This window comes from Galleria mellonella, unplaced genomic scaffold, assembly GCF_026898425.1.
Source record: "Galleria mellonella isolate WM207_F2 unplaced genomic scaffold, CSIRO_AGI_GalMel_v1 utg184, whole genome shotgun sequence".
Taxonomy (NCBI): Eukaryota; Metazoa; Arthropoda; class Insecta; order Lepidoptera; family Pyralidae; genus Galleria; species Galleria mellonella.
Window position 1 is genome coordinate 5,382,490 of NW_026442025.1, and position 21,156 is coordinate 5,403,645.

General features: G+C 31.6%; 1 protein-coding gene across 1 annotated transcript in view; it reads right to left on the bottom strand.

The window, feature by feature from the left end:
- LOC113517755 (neuropeptides capa receptor-like) overlaps positions 1–21,156 on the bottom strand; it is a 174,515-nt gene that overhangs the window by 94,317 nt on the left and 59,042 nt on the right. Inside the window, exon 3 of the mRNA XM_052893839.1 lies at positions 8,909–9,108. Coding sequence (XP_052749799.1) covers positions 8,909–9,108 — 200 coding nt within the window. The remainder of the gene's footprint in view (positions 1–8,908; positions 9,109–21,156) is intronic.

Sequence of the window (21,156 nt, forward strand, 5' to 3'; positions counted from 1 at the left end):
TGTTTCGTATACAGATTTATAAAAGATTATTTATAAAAATCGTAAAGTGTCTTGACCCTTGAATTGAAAAGGTTGGTCTAAAATATTTCACTGAAAATGTAAACCATTTTAGAGTAGCGTTTCTCAATTATAGCATCGGCAGGCTTCGGACACACTGCATAGGTGCTTTGCCCTTTCATCTTTTGACATGTAAATATAAATCACAAAATATGAAGCTTCTTTGTGGCCATATCTACATGTCATTTACATATTCTGTTGAGAAAGGTGCAATGACCCAAAGTGTATTTAACACGCATAACATTTTAGTTTGCTAGCAAAACGCTTTTAAATAATCAATCAGAAACGTCGAAAAAAAAAAACGTCGTTGTTTTAAAGATTGACAGGTAAATGCGACTTTGCCATGCTTCGTTATCAACATTCTTAATTCACCTGCATTTATAAGCGACATCGAAACGGAGGAGATTTTCAATTCGACTGGTTTATATATATATATATATATTACGTAAGTACGTTGTCACAGAGAATATAATACTATTGTCAATTCGCAACCAATTTTGTAAATGTATTATTTCACTAATCATATATCATTTTCGCATATTCGTTCACATATTCGGGATTATTATTAATTAATAAAAATTAGCCTATGTCCTTTATCACCTTAAATACTACATCCAGGTATGTTCAGCTTTATGACGATTTTTTAAGCCAAGAGGAAACAAATAAAGTCTTAAATTTGTTATATTTAGCGAGGATAACAATCCTGTATTAAAATCCCAGCTTTTAACTGCTCTCAATTATTCTTCCATTGTAGTAGGTACGTTTTATTGTAGTCATCAAGTACATTCGATATCATTATTCTGACCCTTGACAAAGGTTGGCAAGCATCCTAAACCTCTACCGAGGGTTAAAACGGCGGTAATATGTAGTAATAAAATCCTAAATATCAAAATAACTGTACATTGAAAGTATTTTTAGGAATAGAAAAATAATAAAAAATAGAATAAAATAGGCTATAGAACACAGATCAGATATTTTTTTTTTCAAATTGATGTCTACTTATTTGATACGGTGTTACAGGGTACAGAGGAATAACATCTGAGTCCTCAGGAATGGCAACGCATGGGGGGTATCATGGGCGAAACAGTATACTCTGTTATGTCTATGGTACTACTCATGTCTATAGGCGACGGTTACCACTTTCCATCAGGGCCGTCAGCTTGTTTGACATTCTAAGTTGTATAAAAAAAAATGAAATTTTGATGGAATTTTATTATCAAGTATTAACTAAATTTAAAAATTTATACCTTTACATTTCACAGCTCCTTTGTTTTTTTATGATACTTAGAATGGCAAATTGAAGCTCCAGCTAACATAAAGTAGTAATAATTGCCTATAAACATGAAGAGCACCATGGATATTACAAAATATCCATGGTATTCCCCGTGCGTTGCTATCCTCAAGGACTACGTTGTTATGCCTCCGTTTCCTTTAATTTTACTGCTATAACAGACCCATGAAAATACAGCTGCTTCATAAAAGAAACACGAGTGGGACAAATGTACCAATTATTATTTGTTTTCAACTGACTTCATTCTCTTAATTATTATTATTCTTCGCTAATAATTACAATTATAATCAAATTGTAAGGCTCTAAAGTGGTAATCTCTTTCTTCGCATTAATTCAATGTTCGTAGACGTCTGTAAAGTCATTATGAGAAAATGGCTGCAGGAATTTCAATGAAATTTTATAATCAACTTGTTTTTATCTGTCTCTTTGTTCGCGTCAACGTGCAAGACGTACAACACTTTTTAAGATTTTAAATTTTTGCCGACTTATTTGCTAATAAAATTTCGATAAAAGCTGAATTAATAAAAACATTATTAAATTATGGAAATCATATTCTGATAAATATCCAGTGATTAGAAAATTGTTGGGATTTTTCTATCACTCGATGCATCTCCATATGCATTTAAAAATGACAGGATTTTCGTCGTGTCTCCGATCAAACTGTTTATAATTACTCCTCTCCACCCAAAGATTGCCTGGAAAAGATCGCTTTTAGCGATAAGGTCGCCCATTGTTTTCTTACTGTGATCATTTCATGTAATTGTTTGCAGTTTACTATTGTAATCTTTAAGGGCAAACAATAAAGAATATCTATCTATCAATAATTATTCAAATATTAATTGAACATGTTAGTAATATTTCCATATCTATTTGTAATTATGTAGTAAGTTACCAAATATGTAATCGTAAATGAAAATGTTTACTCAATTTATAAGTTATTTTGATAATAGGGTTGGATAATATATAGCAATATCTGTAGGTACGATATCTATATATTGGAACATACACGGATATATTTAAATTTCGGTTACGTAATGTATAATACTAAAGTGAACCCGATTGCAATGAATATAAACATATATCCGACCAATATGGGCGATATCGAAATGAGTGATAATCTTTTTTCAATTAATTGGTCACAGAAACCTGATATATAGATATCGGCGCGGTACCGATATTGCCCATACCTATTTAACAGGCTTGTCGGTTTTTATAATGCCGCTGCTATACTCGTATTATGATATGCCTGCGACTTAATCCATATGGGATTACGCAAGTCGCGAGCACACCATAGTTTTCAGTAAAACAATATCAACAATAAAGCGACCCAGTTTGTAGGAGCCCTTTATTATGTTGATGTATTAGAGTGCCATTCAATTTGATGGCGGTAAATAGAATACCAAGATAATCCACGAGCTAATTCCTTTCTAAAAGCTTTGAAACTTGTAATATTGGACTCTATCTGCGACTTTGTTCACGTGATAAGGATTTTTGTTGATTATTAAAGCAAGATAATTCATAGGTTAATTCATTAATACAAGAGGTTCGTTAACTACACGTAATAAATTCGTCGTATTTGGTCTCGTTTCATTTGTCTTGTCAAAAACTATAACCTTGTGTGGTGACTAGAGTTTAGTAATGAAGCTGTAGGTAATGTAGCTCTGTCATGTCCATGGTACTGCTCATGTCTATAGGCGACGGTTACCACTTCCCATCAGGTCGGCCGTCAGCTTGCTTGCCATTATAAGTTGTATAAAAAAATAAAATAAAAAAAAGGTGACGCACTTCAATTTTAGTTTATTTTTATTATTATTTTTTAATATATATACCTGTATACTAATAAAATGTGTGTTTCCTACTTATAAGTTATAAACGTGACTACCTAGTTAACAAAGTCCTTTATAAATAAAAATTATAATTTATACAGAAAATTATAAATTAATACAGAGGCTACGCACAATACTTAATAAATTTAGATTTACTCGTTTCTTTTTGGTTTTAGTGTGTGTTTTGTTAGTACTAGTAGTAGTAGGCAACACCTAAAAATCTATTTTTTATTTCGCATCCGTTATAAAAAATGGTCCTTCTAGCCGGATTTGAACCTGCGATCTATGGATTTAAGGATATAAAAGCTAGATTTTTTTTTAATAAACCTCTTGTTAAAGGAAGAGGTGTCGGGAAACGACAAAAAAATTTCCTTTCCGTATTTATTGACTTGAGAATTAAACTCGTCGTACCCATACTATTGTGAAATCCGATTTATTTTCCATTTCTCTTTGTGAAAAATGTTCAGTCTCACTAGTAGGACACGCTGTTAAAAGGGTGCTAAAAATTTCAATTTAACCCTCTATATACAAAATGTAATATAACTCGTAACTAGACCGTGCCTGTACACGTGTCACGTAAAAACCACTACTAGATGGATGTTAATTAAATTTGATGTGATGATAGGTTAGTTCTTTGTTCAGTTGATAGGATAAGGTTAACAGCAATAAAATGTTTTCAGCCGACTTCCAAATAAAGGCTTCAATTCCGTTATATTTTTTTATGTTTATCTCATAACGGATTTTAATATAAACTGATTAGAAAAAATTTTTTTTTTATTTTCATATTATTAAATAATACGTACGTAAATAGATATTTTTTGTTATTTCCTTCAAAAGATTACAATAATAAACTTATTAAAAATAGAATGTAAAAGTTTACACTGAGAAAACAATTGCCAGCCTTATTGTTAAAAGTGAGTCCAGGGAACCTTTGGATGGAGAAGAGTAATTATAAACAGTGGGACTGGAGGCAGAAAACTGTTCATTTTTTCAAATACATATAGAGATATAGTAAGTACAATAATGTGAATATATAAATGTACATAAAAATTTCATCAAAAGCTTTAGTTCATTAGTTTCATTTGCAAATTAAAATAACAAGTTGTTTCCATAATTGAAGTCGGTTTTTTACAACACAATTATATTCTCAGAAGAGAATATGTAATAATTCGTCTTATTTTAAAAATCAAATCTTTATAACAATGTTCAGACAAAAATCATAATCGATCACTTATTATTATGAGTACTAACAAATAGTTTAGCAACGATGCTTATTATTGTGTATAACACTATAAACATGCCCCATTATAGTAATAATAATAAAGCCTTCATTCTCTGACCACATTTTTACTTTAACTTACATACTACTTATTACTAAGCTAGCTTTCTAACAACCATTATGTTGGTCAAGTTGTCTGTCGACATAGGCCTCCCCCAACTGCTTCCACTTTCCCCTATCCCTAGCTGACTTTCTCCATCCTTTAGGTAAAACATGCCACATTTGTTAAACATTGTCATGTAGACAATGACGTTAAACCAAATTTTCCTTCATATTACCGAAAGTTGTAAGGTATGCAGCCATTGTAGAGTTTAGGTATTAATTATAAAAAGTTAACAGACTGTGAAGATTGACAGGGATCAGTTCAAGTACGGGTAGTGAGAAGAATACCTTTATTAAAGATACTTTTTTTGAGAAAATATATTGCACAAGGAAAAAATAACTAAGTATTTAATATATTTAGTTATTTTTTTTCTTTTTTATGTGGCTGCGATATTTTCAGTAAAAGTAATGTACACCTTACTTCTGATAATGAGGATGAAGCGATTACAATATTTAAGAAGGTACGTGCACTAACTTGATGGAATCTCATGCGTCGCACCGCTTTCCATCTTGTGTTGACTGGATGCTTTTATAGATTCTAGTTAGGTAGGCCTACACAAATATCTTTGAATATATACAATATTCGACCTTTAATATGAAGAAGATCTCCTAGTTCACTGTTCGGTTATGTGCTCTTGATTCGCGACGGTGCGTGATCTCAAACCGAGTGTAAGGGCGAGTTCACTAACTGCCCTCCAACTTAATAATAATGTAATTTAATCATATCCGTGAGGTGTGTGGACATTCGATTAAGAATCGAATAATCGATCAATTGAAGCGCCGCTTGGGATACATAATTACATACATAATTCCGCCCACCAAAATTCGATAGTAATTTTCTTAACAAAGACAAAAAAATAACGATACTGTAGCTTAAGATAAAATTGAGTACAACGATATAATACATATACTAATTGCTAATGATAATATATAGTTATGATCTAAATAAATATATGATAAACAGGAGTAATTTACTAGAATGGTTCATTTGGTAAGGGACATAGCTTGCGATTTATTTGAGTCGGTAAAGTGTATCACAACTGTGTGCTTCGCATTTAGAGTGTAAAAAATCTCTAACTATTTTATAAGAAGGTATTTGGATATGTGAATACTTTTCTTCAAACTCACGACATGTCTTAGTATCAAGTTTCGGTAATAGATGATAAATAAAATCAAAATTCCACTCTTGAACGAGTAAATTTACCTGTTGTAATATATTTAAGTTTTCATCGATCATGTCTAGTGAGCGACGAAACTCCTTTACGTTATTAATTTTAAATTCCACATTTAAAATTTCACGCCAACAGGTAAACGCTAAATCATGCTTGTCCCTATAACTGTTAACTAGTGCGTTATATGCGTCGATATAATATTCACCGGCTACAGGGTAGGCTCGTATCAACGCTAAAGTATCGCCTGAGAGTGAAGATGTCAAATATTGAAAATTTTCCATATTACTTAATGAGGTATTCTCGTTTATTAAAGAATTGAATGTATTTATGTATTCTGTCCAGCATTTAATATTACCTGAGTACATGGGAAGAGTGAGTTTGGGTAATTTTATATGTGAAGAACTGTTCTGTTCCGATTTATTCCGTGTCTTATATTTAGTATATGTACGTTGCAAGGCTAGAACATTAAAATACATATCATCAAAACTCTCACGAACACCTTCATCATCGGACTCTGAACCATCATGTAAGTCCAGAATGAGGAGATGTACATTCTCGAAATCGGTAGAAATTTTCTGTAATTCGTTATAGTGCGAAAAAAATAAATCCAATTTAGTTACATCTAACTTCGCGTCATTGCCTATTTGCAATGCCTTAGATAAACAATTAAACGCGATAGTATGTTTTCTTCTTAATGATGGCAAATTACGAGTTGTGTGTTCTTCATACTTCGATTTACTGCGCTTTGACAGACTAAGTTTACGTTTATTATTATTAACAGACATCGTGCAAAAACGATCAATTTATAAGTTGTTTACAAATTTAAACAATGAAGAACAAGTCTATAAATAGATACGAGATTGTTCGAAAACCAAAACAAAAAATAAAAAAAACTTTATGTAGACAGAAGTTATTACAAGAATATTATTGTAACAATAGAATATTTATAAATCCACAAAAGGTATTGAGTTTATATTAATTTTATGATAAAATATGATTTATAATATAACGAAATTAATAAATGAGTATAAATTTATATGTAATTGGAATATGTAAAGTCCCAATGCAACGATTATGATCTATACAGCCGATATTTAGGTATTACGAGATTTATTTCCCGGGTTTTGGCACCAAAAAGAATGTACGGACACCGTTAAGCGGTGGAAATTTGTTTGTCCTTACTTCTGATAATGATGATGAAGCAATTACAATATTTATGAAGGTACGTGCATTTACTTAAAGGAATCTCATGCGCCGCACTGCTTTCCACCTTGTCTTGACTGGATGCTGTTATAGATTCTTGTTTGGTAGGCCTACACAAATATCTTTAAATATATACAAAATTTGATCTTTAATATGAAAAAGATCTCCTAGTTCACTGTACGGTTATGTACTCTTGATTTGCGACGGTACGTGATCTCAAGCCAAGTCTCCAACTTATAATAATAATGTAATCGCTTCATATCCGCAAAGTATATGTCAATAGGTCTATCGTACCAAAAGCGTAACATTAGCTTAGTATAGTATACAGGAAAGGGGTTTCCTTGAGTCTTTTTTTATAAGTATATTTAGAATATCTAGTATCCAGAAAAGATAAAATTAAAAATGAGTACATCTGTGGCACCTTCAAGGTTACTAGTTTACTAGAAAAATTAAGAGAAAACCGCCTGCACTGGTACGGACATGTTATGAGACGAGACATGGTGATCATCTGATTAAAAAGGTGATAATAATGGGATAAGGAAAGAAGTGCCGTGCTCGACCACCAATGACATGGTTGCAAACAGTAAAGAACGACATGAAATGTGCAAACACGGGCCAACAAATGTCCCATAACAATACGGTGTGGCACAAGACTACTAGGAGGGCAGATCCCGAATAAACTGGGATAATAGCCAGGAAAAAAAGAAGAATATTTAGAATACTATAATCAGCCGGTAATATTGTGTCACGGTTGCTCTACTCACGGCTCACGTAATCCTGGAATGTGGGGCTGTGGCCCATCAACGTTTAGAAATCCTCGGAACGGTGAGGTCGCTCCGTGAGGCCAGTGAAGAACCCAGGAAGCTTCTGCGCTTCTGGGCGGAGCTAGGTTGGCTGCACTATATTTTTTTTTTTTATACAACTTAGAATGGCAAACAAGCTGACGGCCCACCTGATGGAAAGTGGTAACCGTCGCCTATAGACATGAGCAGTACCATGGACATAACAGAGTATACTGTTTCGCCAATGATACTCCCCATGCGTTGCCATTCCTGAGGACTCAGGTGTTATTCCTCTGTACCCAGTAAAATCACGCCATATCCAACCCTTCAAACCGAAACACAGCCATGCAAACACAACTGCTTCACGGTTGAAACACGAGTGGGACAGAGGTACCCAAGCAATCGACTTTTGTACAAAGTCTCCCTCTGGTAAACCGAGTTGAAATTGTACAAAATGAATGTAGACCCTTTCAACTAATAAAAGATCAAAACTGATTCAGAATTAGTGAAAATATTACGTAATTTACATAATAAAAAAGGCTTATCTATCGCTACGTACATTTTAAACTAGAATTGGAACTTTTATGATTAATAGTACTCATTAGTAACATTAAAACAGCGAAGTTTTAGCCGTCGACATTAATAATTTTCAAGTAAAAGTTTCATAAAAATTACAAACGTACGAAATAAATTTTTACATTTTCTCAGCACTAATCTGTTATGTTCGCTTGAGTGAAACTCAGATAAATAACTATAGGTTTTTATTACAGAACAGAATTATTGTATTACTAATTTATACATAGTATAGAGAGTTTAAAATCAATAAATGTTATTACAACCCACCTGCTTTTATAAAAAAAAAAAACTTGATAAAAGAAATTTATTACTTTGAAAGATGAAAAAATTTAACTTAAAAAAGTGCCATTTGTTCGATTAGTGACTTTTTTATGGTTTAAATATAAATGATGTATTTATAAGTGAGAATACTTATTCTATTCGAGTTATATTCAGTTAAATTAAGTTTCTCATTTCCTTTCAGAAAGAAAAAAACTAAAATAGGAACAACCTTCTTTCTGAAGTCATTTGAAAAAAATTTAAAATATTTTAAAATGTTTTTATGTTTGCTATTCCCGCTTAAACGGATATTTTATATCCTAACTTAATACACAAGTACTTTATATATATTATATACTTACTTGGAGGATAATCCCTGTAGCTGATATCGGAGTAGACGGCGAATGGTGAGGCGCAAACCACCGATATTACCCACAAGATGAGTATAATCCGCGAAGCCCTCGTGAGGCCAGCCATTGCATACAGGTGTAGTGGGTGACAAATAGCCAGGTATCGCTCCAAGGAGAACGCTGATATCGTCAGCACCGATACATACGTGGCCCTGCAAAGGAATATTCAGTTATTTTTTGTTTTATTTATTAGACACATTTTTTAATTTTATTTATTCATAAACAATAATTTGTATTTGAATGCCCATAGTTACAAGAATAATTTATTACTTATAATTTTATACTCATTTCATATAATACAACAATAAATTAAAGTTCGTATAAAATTGCTTAAATACTAATACTAATTATAAGTAATCCCCCAACGCACAACACCGAGGCAGCGTACCCATACTGGCAGTATACTCTTTGGATTGCCAAACTTATCTTTTGGGCAAAGTAGCTACCAGCTCTTGGGTCCCATAGTAAATACAATAAAATACATAAGCAATATATGAAAAATAAAATAAAGTTAAATACAAAAACAAAAATTACGAACAATACATAGTCAATTTAGAGTCATCTCTTGTATCTCATCATCTCTCTCTCTCTCTCTATATATATATATATATATATATATATATATATATATATATATATATATCCGAAAGTTATAATTCGTCAATTGAGTACAGACACTTCTTTATAACCATAAAAAGATCATAACCTTAAATAATAGTTACATTTGTAAAACAAATAGGGTACAATCTTATTAGATTATGTGCACTACTTAAGTAAAGTAAAAACAGTTTACAGTTTACACTAGAGTGTAAACTGTAAACTGTAAGCTATTCACACACGCACATATATAAGAAAATACAGAAAAAACTATGAAAAATTATTCCATGTGTAAAATTTATATTTCAGCAATATTTTAGTTTATTTAATTTATATTTTAGAAATTAGATGCCATTTTAGAACTTGCCATCTCATTCGCAAGTAGATCGTTGGTTCTCAATTTAAATTCTAATTTTAAATTCTTGTTCTGTGACCTTATTTATATTAATGTCAAACTAAATTAAAAAGAGATTGAGAATAGTGTCTACGTTCTCCTTACTATTAAAAACGTTGGCACTTGAAGTAAATAATCATATAATATATTAAATTCACAGATTAAATTCCTTAGAGGTATTGTATTTTTCCACACCACACTTCATGTGGCATTTAGAAGAAATACAAAAAATATAATACCTTATAATACTTATAATACCTTATAATAAAATAAAAAATACATTTTTAAATATTTCTATAATTATGTTTTGAATGACTTCGATAAATAATATCTTAGCGTCTTTTTGACGTAGAATATTTCTATATTATATATTTACCTCCTTACTGATACGTTATAATACATGTATTATTTATAGTGTTCATATTTATAAATGTGAAAGTGAGTTTGTTTATTGTTACTAAGAGGTATATACTAAGAGGTTATTGGCTCAATCGATTGTAACGAAATTAAGTATACACATAATATTTGGAATGGAGAAGGTCGTTGGTCGTAAAAAAATATTAAAAACTGTTCATTTAAAATATACAGACGAGTTGAAAACCCGCTTCTTTTTGGAATCGTTTAAGAAATTTGAACTAGATATTTAATATTTTGCTTTTAATAAAACAATTATTTTAACAAATAGTTTTTTAACATCAATTAGCACAGTAATATTAAATGTCCACTGTTGAACATATTCCTCCCTATTGGATAGTTTTGTCAGTAGTTGCTACGCCTGATAGGCGAGTTGACAACCCTAATTAGGTGGGGGAAAGGGATTGTTAGTAATGGAGACTGAGAATCCCATTGCTAGCAATATACCCAACCAGGTCGACTTCACGCGGTTTCCCCTAGAAACTATCATGGGTAATTCCTGATGAATTCATCATAATAGGCTAACTGACCTGTTTTCATTCTCATCGATCATCCTTCACTGGTGCCCCGCCAGCGTATACCGTTAGCGCAGGCGAGCCTTCCATTCCATTTTCACCCATAAAAAAAAACCCTAATTAGGTTTTAAAGATGTTTTACGAGGAACACTGCAGCCCATCCCTCCACTATTAAATTTCCTTAGTCGCCTTTTACGACATCCATGGAAAAAGAAAGAGTGGCCCACTCTATACTGAGACGGCCAATATACCTAAATATACATATATAGGATAGTAATATCACTTGATAATTTATTACGAATAATTTGGAAAAATATATATAAGCTATTATTCTTCATGATTGAGAAATGGCATATTCTTTTTTTTATTTTTTTAAGAGTTTCCTCTTGTCGATGCAACTAATTCGTGCATCTTCTTCCAGCCAGCTCTATCCCAGGCCATATCCCTGAACTCCCTATACGAAATGACACCTAGTGTTTCTTTTATCTGTCTCATGTAGTTATTCTTCGGTGTTCCTTTTCCTCTTTTGCCCCCTATTTTTCTTTCTACTATGCTCTTTAAAAAATCGTCATGTCGTATAAGATGGCCCAGCATTTTGTCTCTTCCATTCTCTATTGTTTTTATTAATGTTCTCTTTCTCTTCTCTGTCCCATCTTCTGTCCTCGTTTCTCATTCACCCTTTTTAAGACTTCCACATTCTTCAGCTTTTCTATTCAGCTTAACCATTCCATTCTCCTCCATGTCTACATTTCGAATGCCTCAAGCATCTTTTTTTCCTTTTGCGTCATTGTCCATGTTTCACACTCATATAATAAGTTTTTATAAATTTCTTAAGGATTATTTTTGATGCAAATTTATGTATTTTTGTTATCATAGGCCTGCTTTGAGACCGTTATTCTAAGCATGTTACATATTATGTATGTAAAATTATTCATGTTAAAATTATGATTAGCTACACAAACGTTTTGCTAATATCACGATCGCGACATCAACCCTTCATGTGTTATTGTAGGTGCATGCAATACGATCTTATATTAATAGCAATTACACGCGATTAAATTTACCGTCAAATTTGTAACGGTCTTTTAAAATTTAGGAACATAGCCTTTTCTAGTTGATTTTAAGGAATATTATTTGCATAATAAAAGTAATGACTGTGTTTAATGTATAATTTACATTATTTGATTAATTTTTTTCTTTACTGAACATCAACCAACAACTAGAAAATTTCATAATAAAAAAAAGTCAGTAAAGATAAAAAGCCAATTACAGGTTTTCATAAATAAAAACAAGACTTAACTAATGCTCATGACATCGTTAATACTTACAATTAACTAAATTAAACTTAAAGTAACAACATTATAACAATAAATTAAAACTACTATAAGCTAACGTCGTACGAGGCAAATAATGGTGTACAATTTTAAAACAATTACTTAGTTAAAAAGATTCTTAAAGTGCCTAGCTATGCTTAAATAAATAGTCTGCTAATTCTTAGTAATATCGCAGTATAAGTAATAGATAGTACTAGTAATAATATTAATAAAATAAAAGTGACTTTGTTTGTTACCTCTTAGTGCCTTAACCTTTTCAGCTCGCGACCTTATGTATAAATATATTTGAAGCTCGCAACCCTAATGTTTTAATGTTCCAGTGATAATAAAGTTATAGGGTTAACTATAGGACGTGGTTTAATAAAATAATATCATTATAAAATATTAAAAATAAAGAAAACCAAAATAATTCATTTTTTGTTGAAATAAAATGTGCTGTTCTTCATTTTTTAAAATGTCATTTGGAGAATTCCTGCAACTCAATACCGTTTACGACCTGAATTTGCTAAACTATGGTTAAACAATCACAATATTTTTTTAATGCGTGAAAATGGAATGATAACTTTGTCTACGCTATTGGTATACACTGGCCTGATAGGTGAGGATTAAGGCTGGTTAGTTGACCAATCGTGAAGAATTCAACAAGAATTAACCATGATGGTTTCCATGGAGAATCGTGTGGAGGTCGACCTGTATAGGGTATATTACTCGTAATGGGGCTATTAAAATCCTTTACTTATAATCCCTTTCCGCCATCACAATAAAGTTTGGTACACAGATACTACATAGAATGAAACTAAAGTTACTTTTCATCACAGGCTGTGAACATATCCCGGACAAAGTCGCAAGTTAAATTTAGTACAGTTATAAATTAATGACGTAGCTGTGTGATAGATGCTTGTATCAAGCGAACCGAAACTATCAACATAGAAGTTTCGTCAATAACTCGCTGATGTAATCATGACACAGTTAAAAACTTGGATTTGAATAACCCTAACGATACTAACTTTATTATGTCTTGTCGTTGAAGCTAATAAATAATTAACGGGTAAACAACTCAGTACGGTTTTTTCTTATTTTTTTAAGGGATGAAAATGAAATTCTGAATCCATTCGCGCTATCAGTATATACTGACACCAGAGAGGAACTATAAGTGAGTATGAAGCAGTGTCAGTTGGCCCATAGTGACAAATTCAACAATTATTAATCAAGATGAATTCTAGGAGGAATCACATGGAGGTTGACCAAATAGGGTATATTTTTTTTAATGGATGATAATGGAATGGTAACCCCGCCTGCGCTATCAGTAGACACTGGCAGGGCACCAGTAAGGGATGACAGGTGAGAATTAAGCAGGTCAGTTAGCCCACCGAATCTAACAATAAATCAAACACGATGGTTTCCCTGGGAAACCTGAGGTCGACCTGATATAGTATATTGCTAGCAATGTGACTACTAATCCCCATTACTAAAAATCCCTTCTCCTCCCCAGGGTATATTATTATCAGTCCCATTGCTAGCAATATATCCCATGACTAGCAATCCCTTTCCCTCTTCTCAGTGCGATTGGTTACTCAAGTGAGTCTAAGAATCCCAAAAACTTATCTAGGGGCCTGAACTATAATATATGAGTTACTTAAGTAGCTATTGCTCGCGGATTGGCACGCGTGGTATTGTCTTTTGAATAATAAAAAAATATATAGAGTTACTTACTTACCACTTACATTATCTATAACCTAAATTACTGATAACATTTCTATAGGATCAATCTGTAAGTATATCCTTTCATATAAAAAATAATTGTCCAAATCGGTTTAAAACTAATGGGGTTATGAGGTAACAAACATAAAAAAAACAACAGAATTGGGAACCTTCTTTTTGAAGTCGCTTGAAAATAAATAAGGTGCCTATAGCACCGCATTATATGTAAATTATTTTATAAAATTATCATTAAAATAGGATCTTACGTATATACTCTTACCATTACAATGGTATAATTTATATTTAAATTTCTTCTTGCGAAAAATTACTAACTTTTATTAAAGAAAAATTAGATTTCACATGGCAGTTCTCAATTACTGTTGTCAAGTAATTCATCTGAGATTGTCTAATTTTACAGACCTCAATGTAACTTTTTATATTACAAATTAGGCGTTCATTATTTCTCAAATTGTTCTTCTCGCAAACTATTGAGAAGTATTACATAGAAATCGGTCAAAATGGCTATTAACGTCACCTTTTGATTTAAGTGGATTTACCACTTATGAAGTACTAATATTAGACACTCGACAGTCGATTTCTTTATTTTTGGTATCGAGATTAACGTGTTATGCTAATAATAAATTACCATAGAAGCAATTGGAACTAATTATGTAGAAAATAGCAATTTCTTATGGTCATTTCAAATAATTGCCTCTTCCTTTCCCGTGGGTGTTGTAAAAGGCGTCTAAGGGAACTTAATAGTCGACGGATTGGCAGCAGCGTCCTTCTTAAAACAGCATCAAAGCCTAACTGCGGTTACTGCTTGTCAATTATTGTTACTTGTCAACTAAATCAAGCGTGACAACTACTGGAAAAACTCTCCAGTAAGGGAAAGCCTATGTTCAACAGTGGGTAATTACGATTAATACGAATAATGAATTAAATAGCCTATGGATGCCTGCAATACCAGGGGTGTCTTGTGTGCGTTACCAACTTTGAAGAAACTTCAAATCGCCCATTATGAAGAACCCCACACTGTAGTCCTCAGGATAAACTTCAATACTCCCTGTAACTCATCCCACAACCTGTATGAAACTGGTGTTATAGACAGAAACCCAGTAAAAGTGTTCATACAACTAAACAACTTTTTTCAAAGGAGACAGACAGAAATACAAACTTTATTTAGTCTGAGGAGAAGAGATTGTTAATAATGGGGATTGAACATAATAAGTAATTTTTTTTATGGTTTGCGGTACAGTATTTAAAGCATCCCGTCGTCGCTATTGGATACGGATGACGGAATGCCTATACAAGAGGGTACATGGTGGGCGCAGTCTAGACGCAATATTTCAGGAGCATTAGGAAGGTACATAACTAGTAATATCCCGCTAGATCAACCTTCACGCGATTCTCTCTGGAAATTATCGCCACAAATATTTGTTATCGTAGTTGATTCATATCGTATTAGCCAAGACAGACCAACACAATTGACCTGCTTTTATCGAGGGAGAAGAGATTATTAGAAATGATTGATTTATTGTTGAATTCGTCACGATGGACTAACTGACCTGCTTCGTCCTCACCTATCATCCCTCACTTGTATCCCGCCAGTGTATACGGTTATCGCAAGCGAGTTTACCATTACCATACATTAAAATAAGATCTTCTTTCATCTTCACCTATTCCCCCTCACTGGTGCCCCGCCAGTGTATACTGACAAAGGCAATGACATAATTACAGTGGGTGATAAATACATATACAACTTACCATGTACTGTAGGTTTATTACAAAAGACGTAATACACTTTGCTCCTTAAAAAAATTATTCAATTTGATTATAAATCGAATCGAATTATGAATCGATCAAAACTGTTTCAAAATTAGCTAACGTATCACGTAAGACATTTTGAAGTTATTACAGTTCTCGGTTTGCTACTTTATAAATATATGGATCTACACGAAGCGAATTATACATAGTTAACAAACAGGGGGCCTACTCTGAAATTACTAATTTGAAAGTTCGAATCCGAACAGTAATTGAACGAAATTTGCATCGCTTCTTGAAACTCAATAATATAAAAAAGAACAAATTCCAAATACAAATATCTCATAATGAATAGTGACAGTATCATTATAAAGACAATTCTTGATATTAAATGAATAAGTAAAAAAAATGAAGCGATAATATATTGGTGGAATTACGACATATGTCAAATATAATTCGAACAGATCGGATGAAAATTTGTACCGGCTGACCGAATCCAATGACATTCGTAGTAGTAAATGTCCGAAGTTTCGGTCAAAACTACAAATTCGTTATTTCGTAGTAGCCGCCCAATTTCTGTCAACATATTACACAACTTACGTTATATTATGTATTATGTTTCCGGTCGTGATCAAAGTTTAATTCCTTTGATACACTATACTGCGAGACGGCGTATAGTATGAATTACTTTAACGCTTTAATGTAAAACTTCTATATTATACAAGTGGAGTTTATTATCCATTGTTATTTTTGTTTTTGTTTTTGCGTATATTGATATATATAACCAATATTATCTCAACATCAATACTAAAAATATAATTACGAAAATGAGTTTGTTTGTTATTTTAGTACATACATTAAAATGAATTAAATTCTTTTTTAATTAAACTACAAGAAAATTAAGTTACCTAAACCTTTTTTAGGGATAAAAGGGATGTAATGTAATGATTGCGTGTCGACATAGATTACACTACCACGTTAAGTCTGATATATTATAAATTTACTTATAAGTATTAAAAAATAGCTTCCAATTGAAATAAAAAAGATTAATGCAATTTGGGAAAAGTTTAACCAAATTACATGTAACACTAAAAAAATGTTGCACATTGTTTTAATTTAAAAAATATATGATGTTATAATGTCATCTAAAGCGACATTTGACTAACTACAATTTGTCTTATTTAAATTTTATACTCTTTATTCTAATTGTCCATCCACCTCATGCAAAGTGGACTTTTAAAATTGTTAATTAAGAAGTGCCACATAATAATGATGATTATGTAGCTTTGAGCGCGGTTAATGTACCAAAAACACGTGTAAGTATTCCAAAGTCATACTGTCCTATATGTATGTAATTACGTACTTAATTGTAAAGGTTTCTCCCTCAGGAGTTGAGAATTGTTTTCTCTAAATTGTTGCTTGATGACGTGAACTTGTTTAGAAATAGGGTTAGCAGATGTATGAGTGTAGGGCCAGTTTTAGGGTTGTCGACATAATCGTTTTCAATAATATGATTGTGAAATGGGTATTTCAGGATCATATAATTATTTGACTCTTTCTCTATTTTCTTTCTTAATAAAGAGGTTCTCAATTTGTATACATATTTTATTTATTTATTCATTAGTACATATATGTGTACATGGCGGACTTAATGTTAAAACCATTCTCTCCCAGTCAACCATAGGGATGTGTCAGAATATACGAATGCGTTACTAGTAATTATTGATATACATACTAATATTACATATATAAACGAATAAATATATATATATAAATAACAAATATACTTACACATAGATAAAATATACTTTATTATACATGAAATTGAGAATAATATTAGGTACTTACTGCTCGGATAAAGTAAAAAAAGTATATATATATATATATATATATATATATATATATATATATATATATATATATATATATATATGCTTTTATGACTATGTTACGTGACATCTTTATCAATACTGAATTTAATCATTATTTTTTTAACAATTATCTAACATTACATCACGCTTATATTAATTATATCACGTTTGAGTTTACTTTTTGTTTTGGATCAAAATTTTAAATCCCCAAACATGTACCTATTTGTTTACATCTTATACATTCAAATTAATTATTATTAAGTCAGTATAGGGAAGTCGATTTAAATTTATACGTAATTGTGCAGTGCATCTATCACATTGAATTAACATGATGATATAAACGGAGGTAGAGCAGAGAGCGGTTTTGCTTGTTAAAATAAACGTACAAATATATTCCTAATAGTAAGTTTATTTATTTCGTTTAGTTACTGATTTCTTAAATAATATCAGTAACTAAACGAAATAAATATGATATTTTTTAATTTTGTATACCTACTAAGAAACTGATATCAAGGTATTGTCCAAAATGTCATCATTATAATCATATAAGCCGTTAACTCTCTTTTACCAGTTGCCACGTTTGGCAGACATATTGACAACCGTTTGGTGATATTTTAAGAGGGGCGCTGCTGGTCATCCCTCGACCATTAAATACCCTTAGTCGTCTCTTACGACACTCACAGGAAAGGAAAGGGTGGCCGATTCTATGCTGGGACCACACAGCAAAATATAACTTAGCTAAACAGCCTGATAATACATAAAATATTGAATACTACTAATTAATTTTACCTACCGGATGTTGGCGAAATTCTATGTAACGCAAGAAGCTTTAACAGTTACGATACTCAATTTAAACATTCAACTTCTCGTAATGCCGATGAAGGGGTAAACCCGCATCTGCCATATTTAAACTACTCACGTTCTTTGAAGAGATCATCAAATTAATAAACGGTGAAACTAACAACTAATAACTAATTGTTTTTCTAAGCTGTATTCAGTTTGCGACTGGCATTGACAACTTAACTTTTATATAATAAAAGAGTGGCTTCTTTATATATTTAGTTTAGTCTCATAATTCAGAAAATTAAATTTTTTTTCACCTTATTAAAAACCTTGACTCTAACACCATTCTATCGAAAATGAAGCGGTAATGTTAACCGCAAAAAAACAAATTAGAATAATGACAGCATTTTTATTGAAGAACATTGAAACAAGTTGTGGTGCAACTGTAAAAATGAACTGTAAGTGTGATTTGATACATCATCATACGAGTCATTACCTGTCCACTGCTGAAGATAGGCCTCTCTCTATTGGGAAATTTTGCCAATAGTCGCTACACTTAACAGGCGGGTTGGTAACCGCAATTAAGCTTTGATGATGTTTTAAGAGGGACGCTGTTGCCCATCCCACGAATATTAAGTTCCCTTAGTCGCCTTTTACGACGCCCACGGGAAAGGAAGGGGTGGCCTATTCTATGTCAGGGCCTACACGGCGAAGTGTGATTTGATTTGCTCCCCATAAACTACATTTGTTTTGAAAAGATTGCTTTCAGCAATAAGACCGCCTTATAATACTTATACAATTGTATCGTTATATTTATTAATTGTCTTGTTTAATTCCTATATTGTATAATGCAAATAAAGAATACTTATTCATATATTAATTTTTATAAGACAAATTTTATAAAGAGTCACAACCTCGAAATAATTAAAGAATATGTCTCACATAAAAACCGATTTCCATTGTGACAAAACTAGTTATTTTAACCAAAAAATTGAACTACTAAACCGATTTCATTAAAATTTCTATAGGACTAAACTCTAAGTATATTATGTGAGTACTTTTAGATAAAAAAGGTTCTTCAAAAGAGGGGTAAAGAGGTTTCTTCGGAGTCAGCAACGCACGAGTAATACCTCTGGTATTGCAGGTGTTCATAGGCTACGGTAACCACTTACCATCAGGTGGGCCGTATGCTTGTTTTCCACCTTAGTGGTATAAAAAAGTTTTCTAAATTGATTTAGAACTGACGGAGTTATGAGGTAACAAACAAAGAAAAATACAACCGAATCGAGAACTTCCTTATTTTGGAAATCAAATGAAAAACTACTACTACTAAACTAAACTAAACTAAACTAGAGTAAATAAATCTATATTTGCAGATAAAATAAAAATATCCCATCACATTTTAAAGAAGCAATGTGGCCAGCTTGTTGAACAGTTTACTAGTCGTCAGCGAATTCGATAAAAATTAACTATTTTTATATAAAATATTACGTTTGCTGTCTGTTGTAAATATTAACTAAAATAACACGCGTACATAAAATGACGTTTTAGAAATTACTTGTCTAATTGCTGTAACATAATGGTATTCCTTTCGTTGTGTAAATAGGAACTTTGTTGACTTGAATTGAATAACAGTAACAGATAATGCTGATTTGAATCCCGTTTGATTGAGCAGTTGTTAATTGGAAGATAAAATTTTTCAGTCAAATGTAGGATTCCTGATTGGTTATTTATTTTTAATTATTGTAATATGTTCTTTATTAGTTAAGTAAATGTAATTTTCTATTTCAAACTGATGATCATAAGTCAATATAAAACTATCAATGTTTTTCACGTAGTGATTCGATTTATAAGTATACTCGTAAGTCCTCGCTAAAAATCAAACATAAAATATAAAATTTCTACGAATACCCATATGATGTATAGTAATAACTGCCTACCTACTGTTTTGTTAAATAAACGTAATTATTATTATTATGTGTACCCAAACATATATCGAACCTTTATAATGTATACTAGCTCTAATATTGTTGGAATTTTCGCCGCTTCTAAGAAGATTTTAGAGGGTAAGTAGGGTACGTGATATATGACAAGGACAAGGTTAAAACCTCTAAAGTAAATAAACTAATGGACTCGGTTACTTTAATAGTAATACACGTTGTAAATAAACGTGTTAATTTATATTATATACATTATATATATATATATATATATATATATATATATATATATATATATATATATATATATATATATATATGTATTTACAAACTAACTTTTATTTACACTTTTAATTATAGCTGATCTACGTAAAACTCACGCATGATTAAAGAAAACCTTGGCAAATGTTATTTAAAATATTTTCGTTGATATCTGAAGTTTATCAGATGCGAAGGCAATTTCTATATTATATAATAGTAGTTAATCAACATCTTTTATATGTACACTAATATTATAACGAGGAAAGATTTGTATTTTTGTGTGTATGTTTGTAATGAACAAACTCAAAAACTACTTTGCCCTTTTTAAAAATTCTTTCACCATTAGAAAGCTACATTCACTCTGAGGCTATGTAGACTATATTTATTGCTAGAAAAATCCTTACTAAAACTTTAGTAACATAACTCAAGGCGTAAAAAAACGCTATAAAATATCTTTCGTTGCGTGCGTTGCGGAAACTATTGGTGATAGAACAAAAGTATGTTCTATAATATTGAAGAAAATATCAATAACTACAAAAACTTCGCGATACTATATGTCCAACTATTATCGTTATGTCACAATAACCACTGTTTAAAATGTTGTAAAAATGTTTACCAGACAAAGC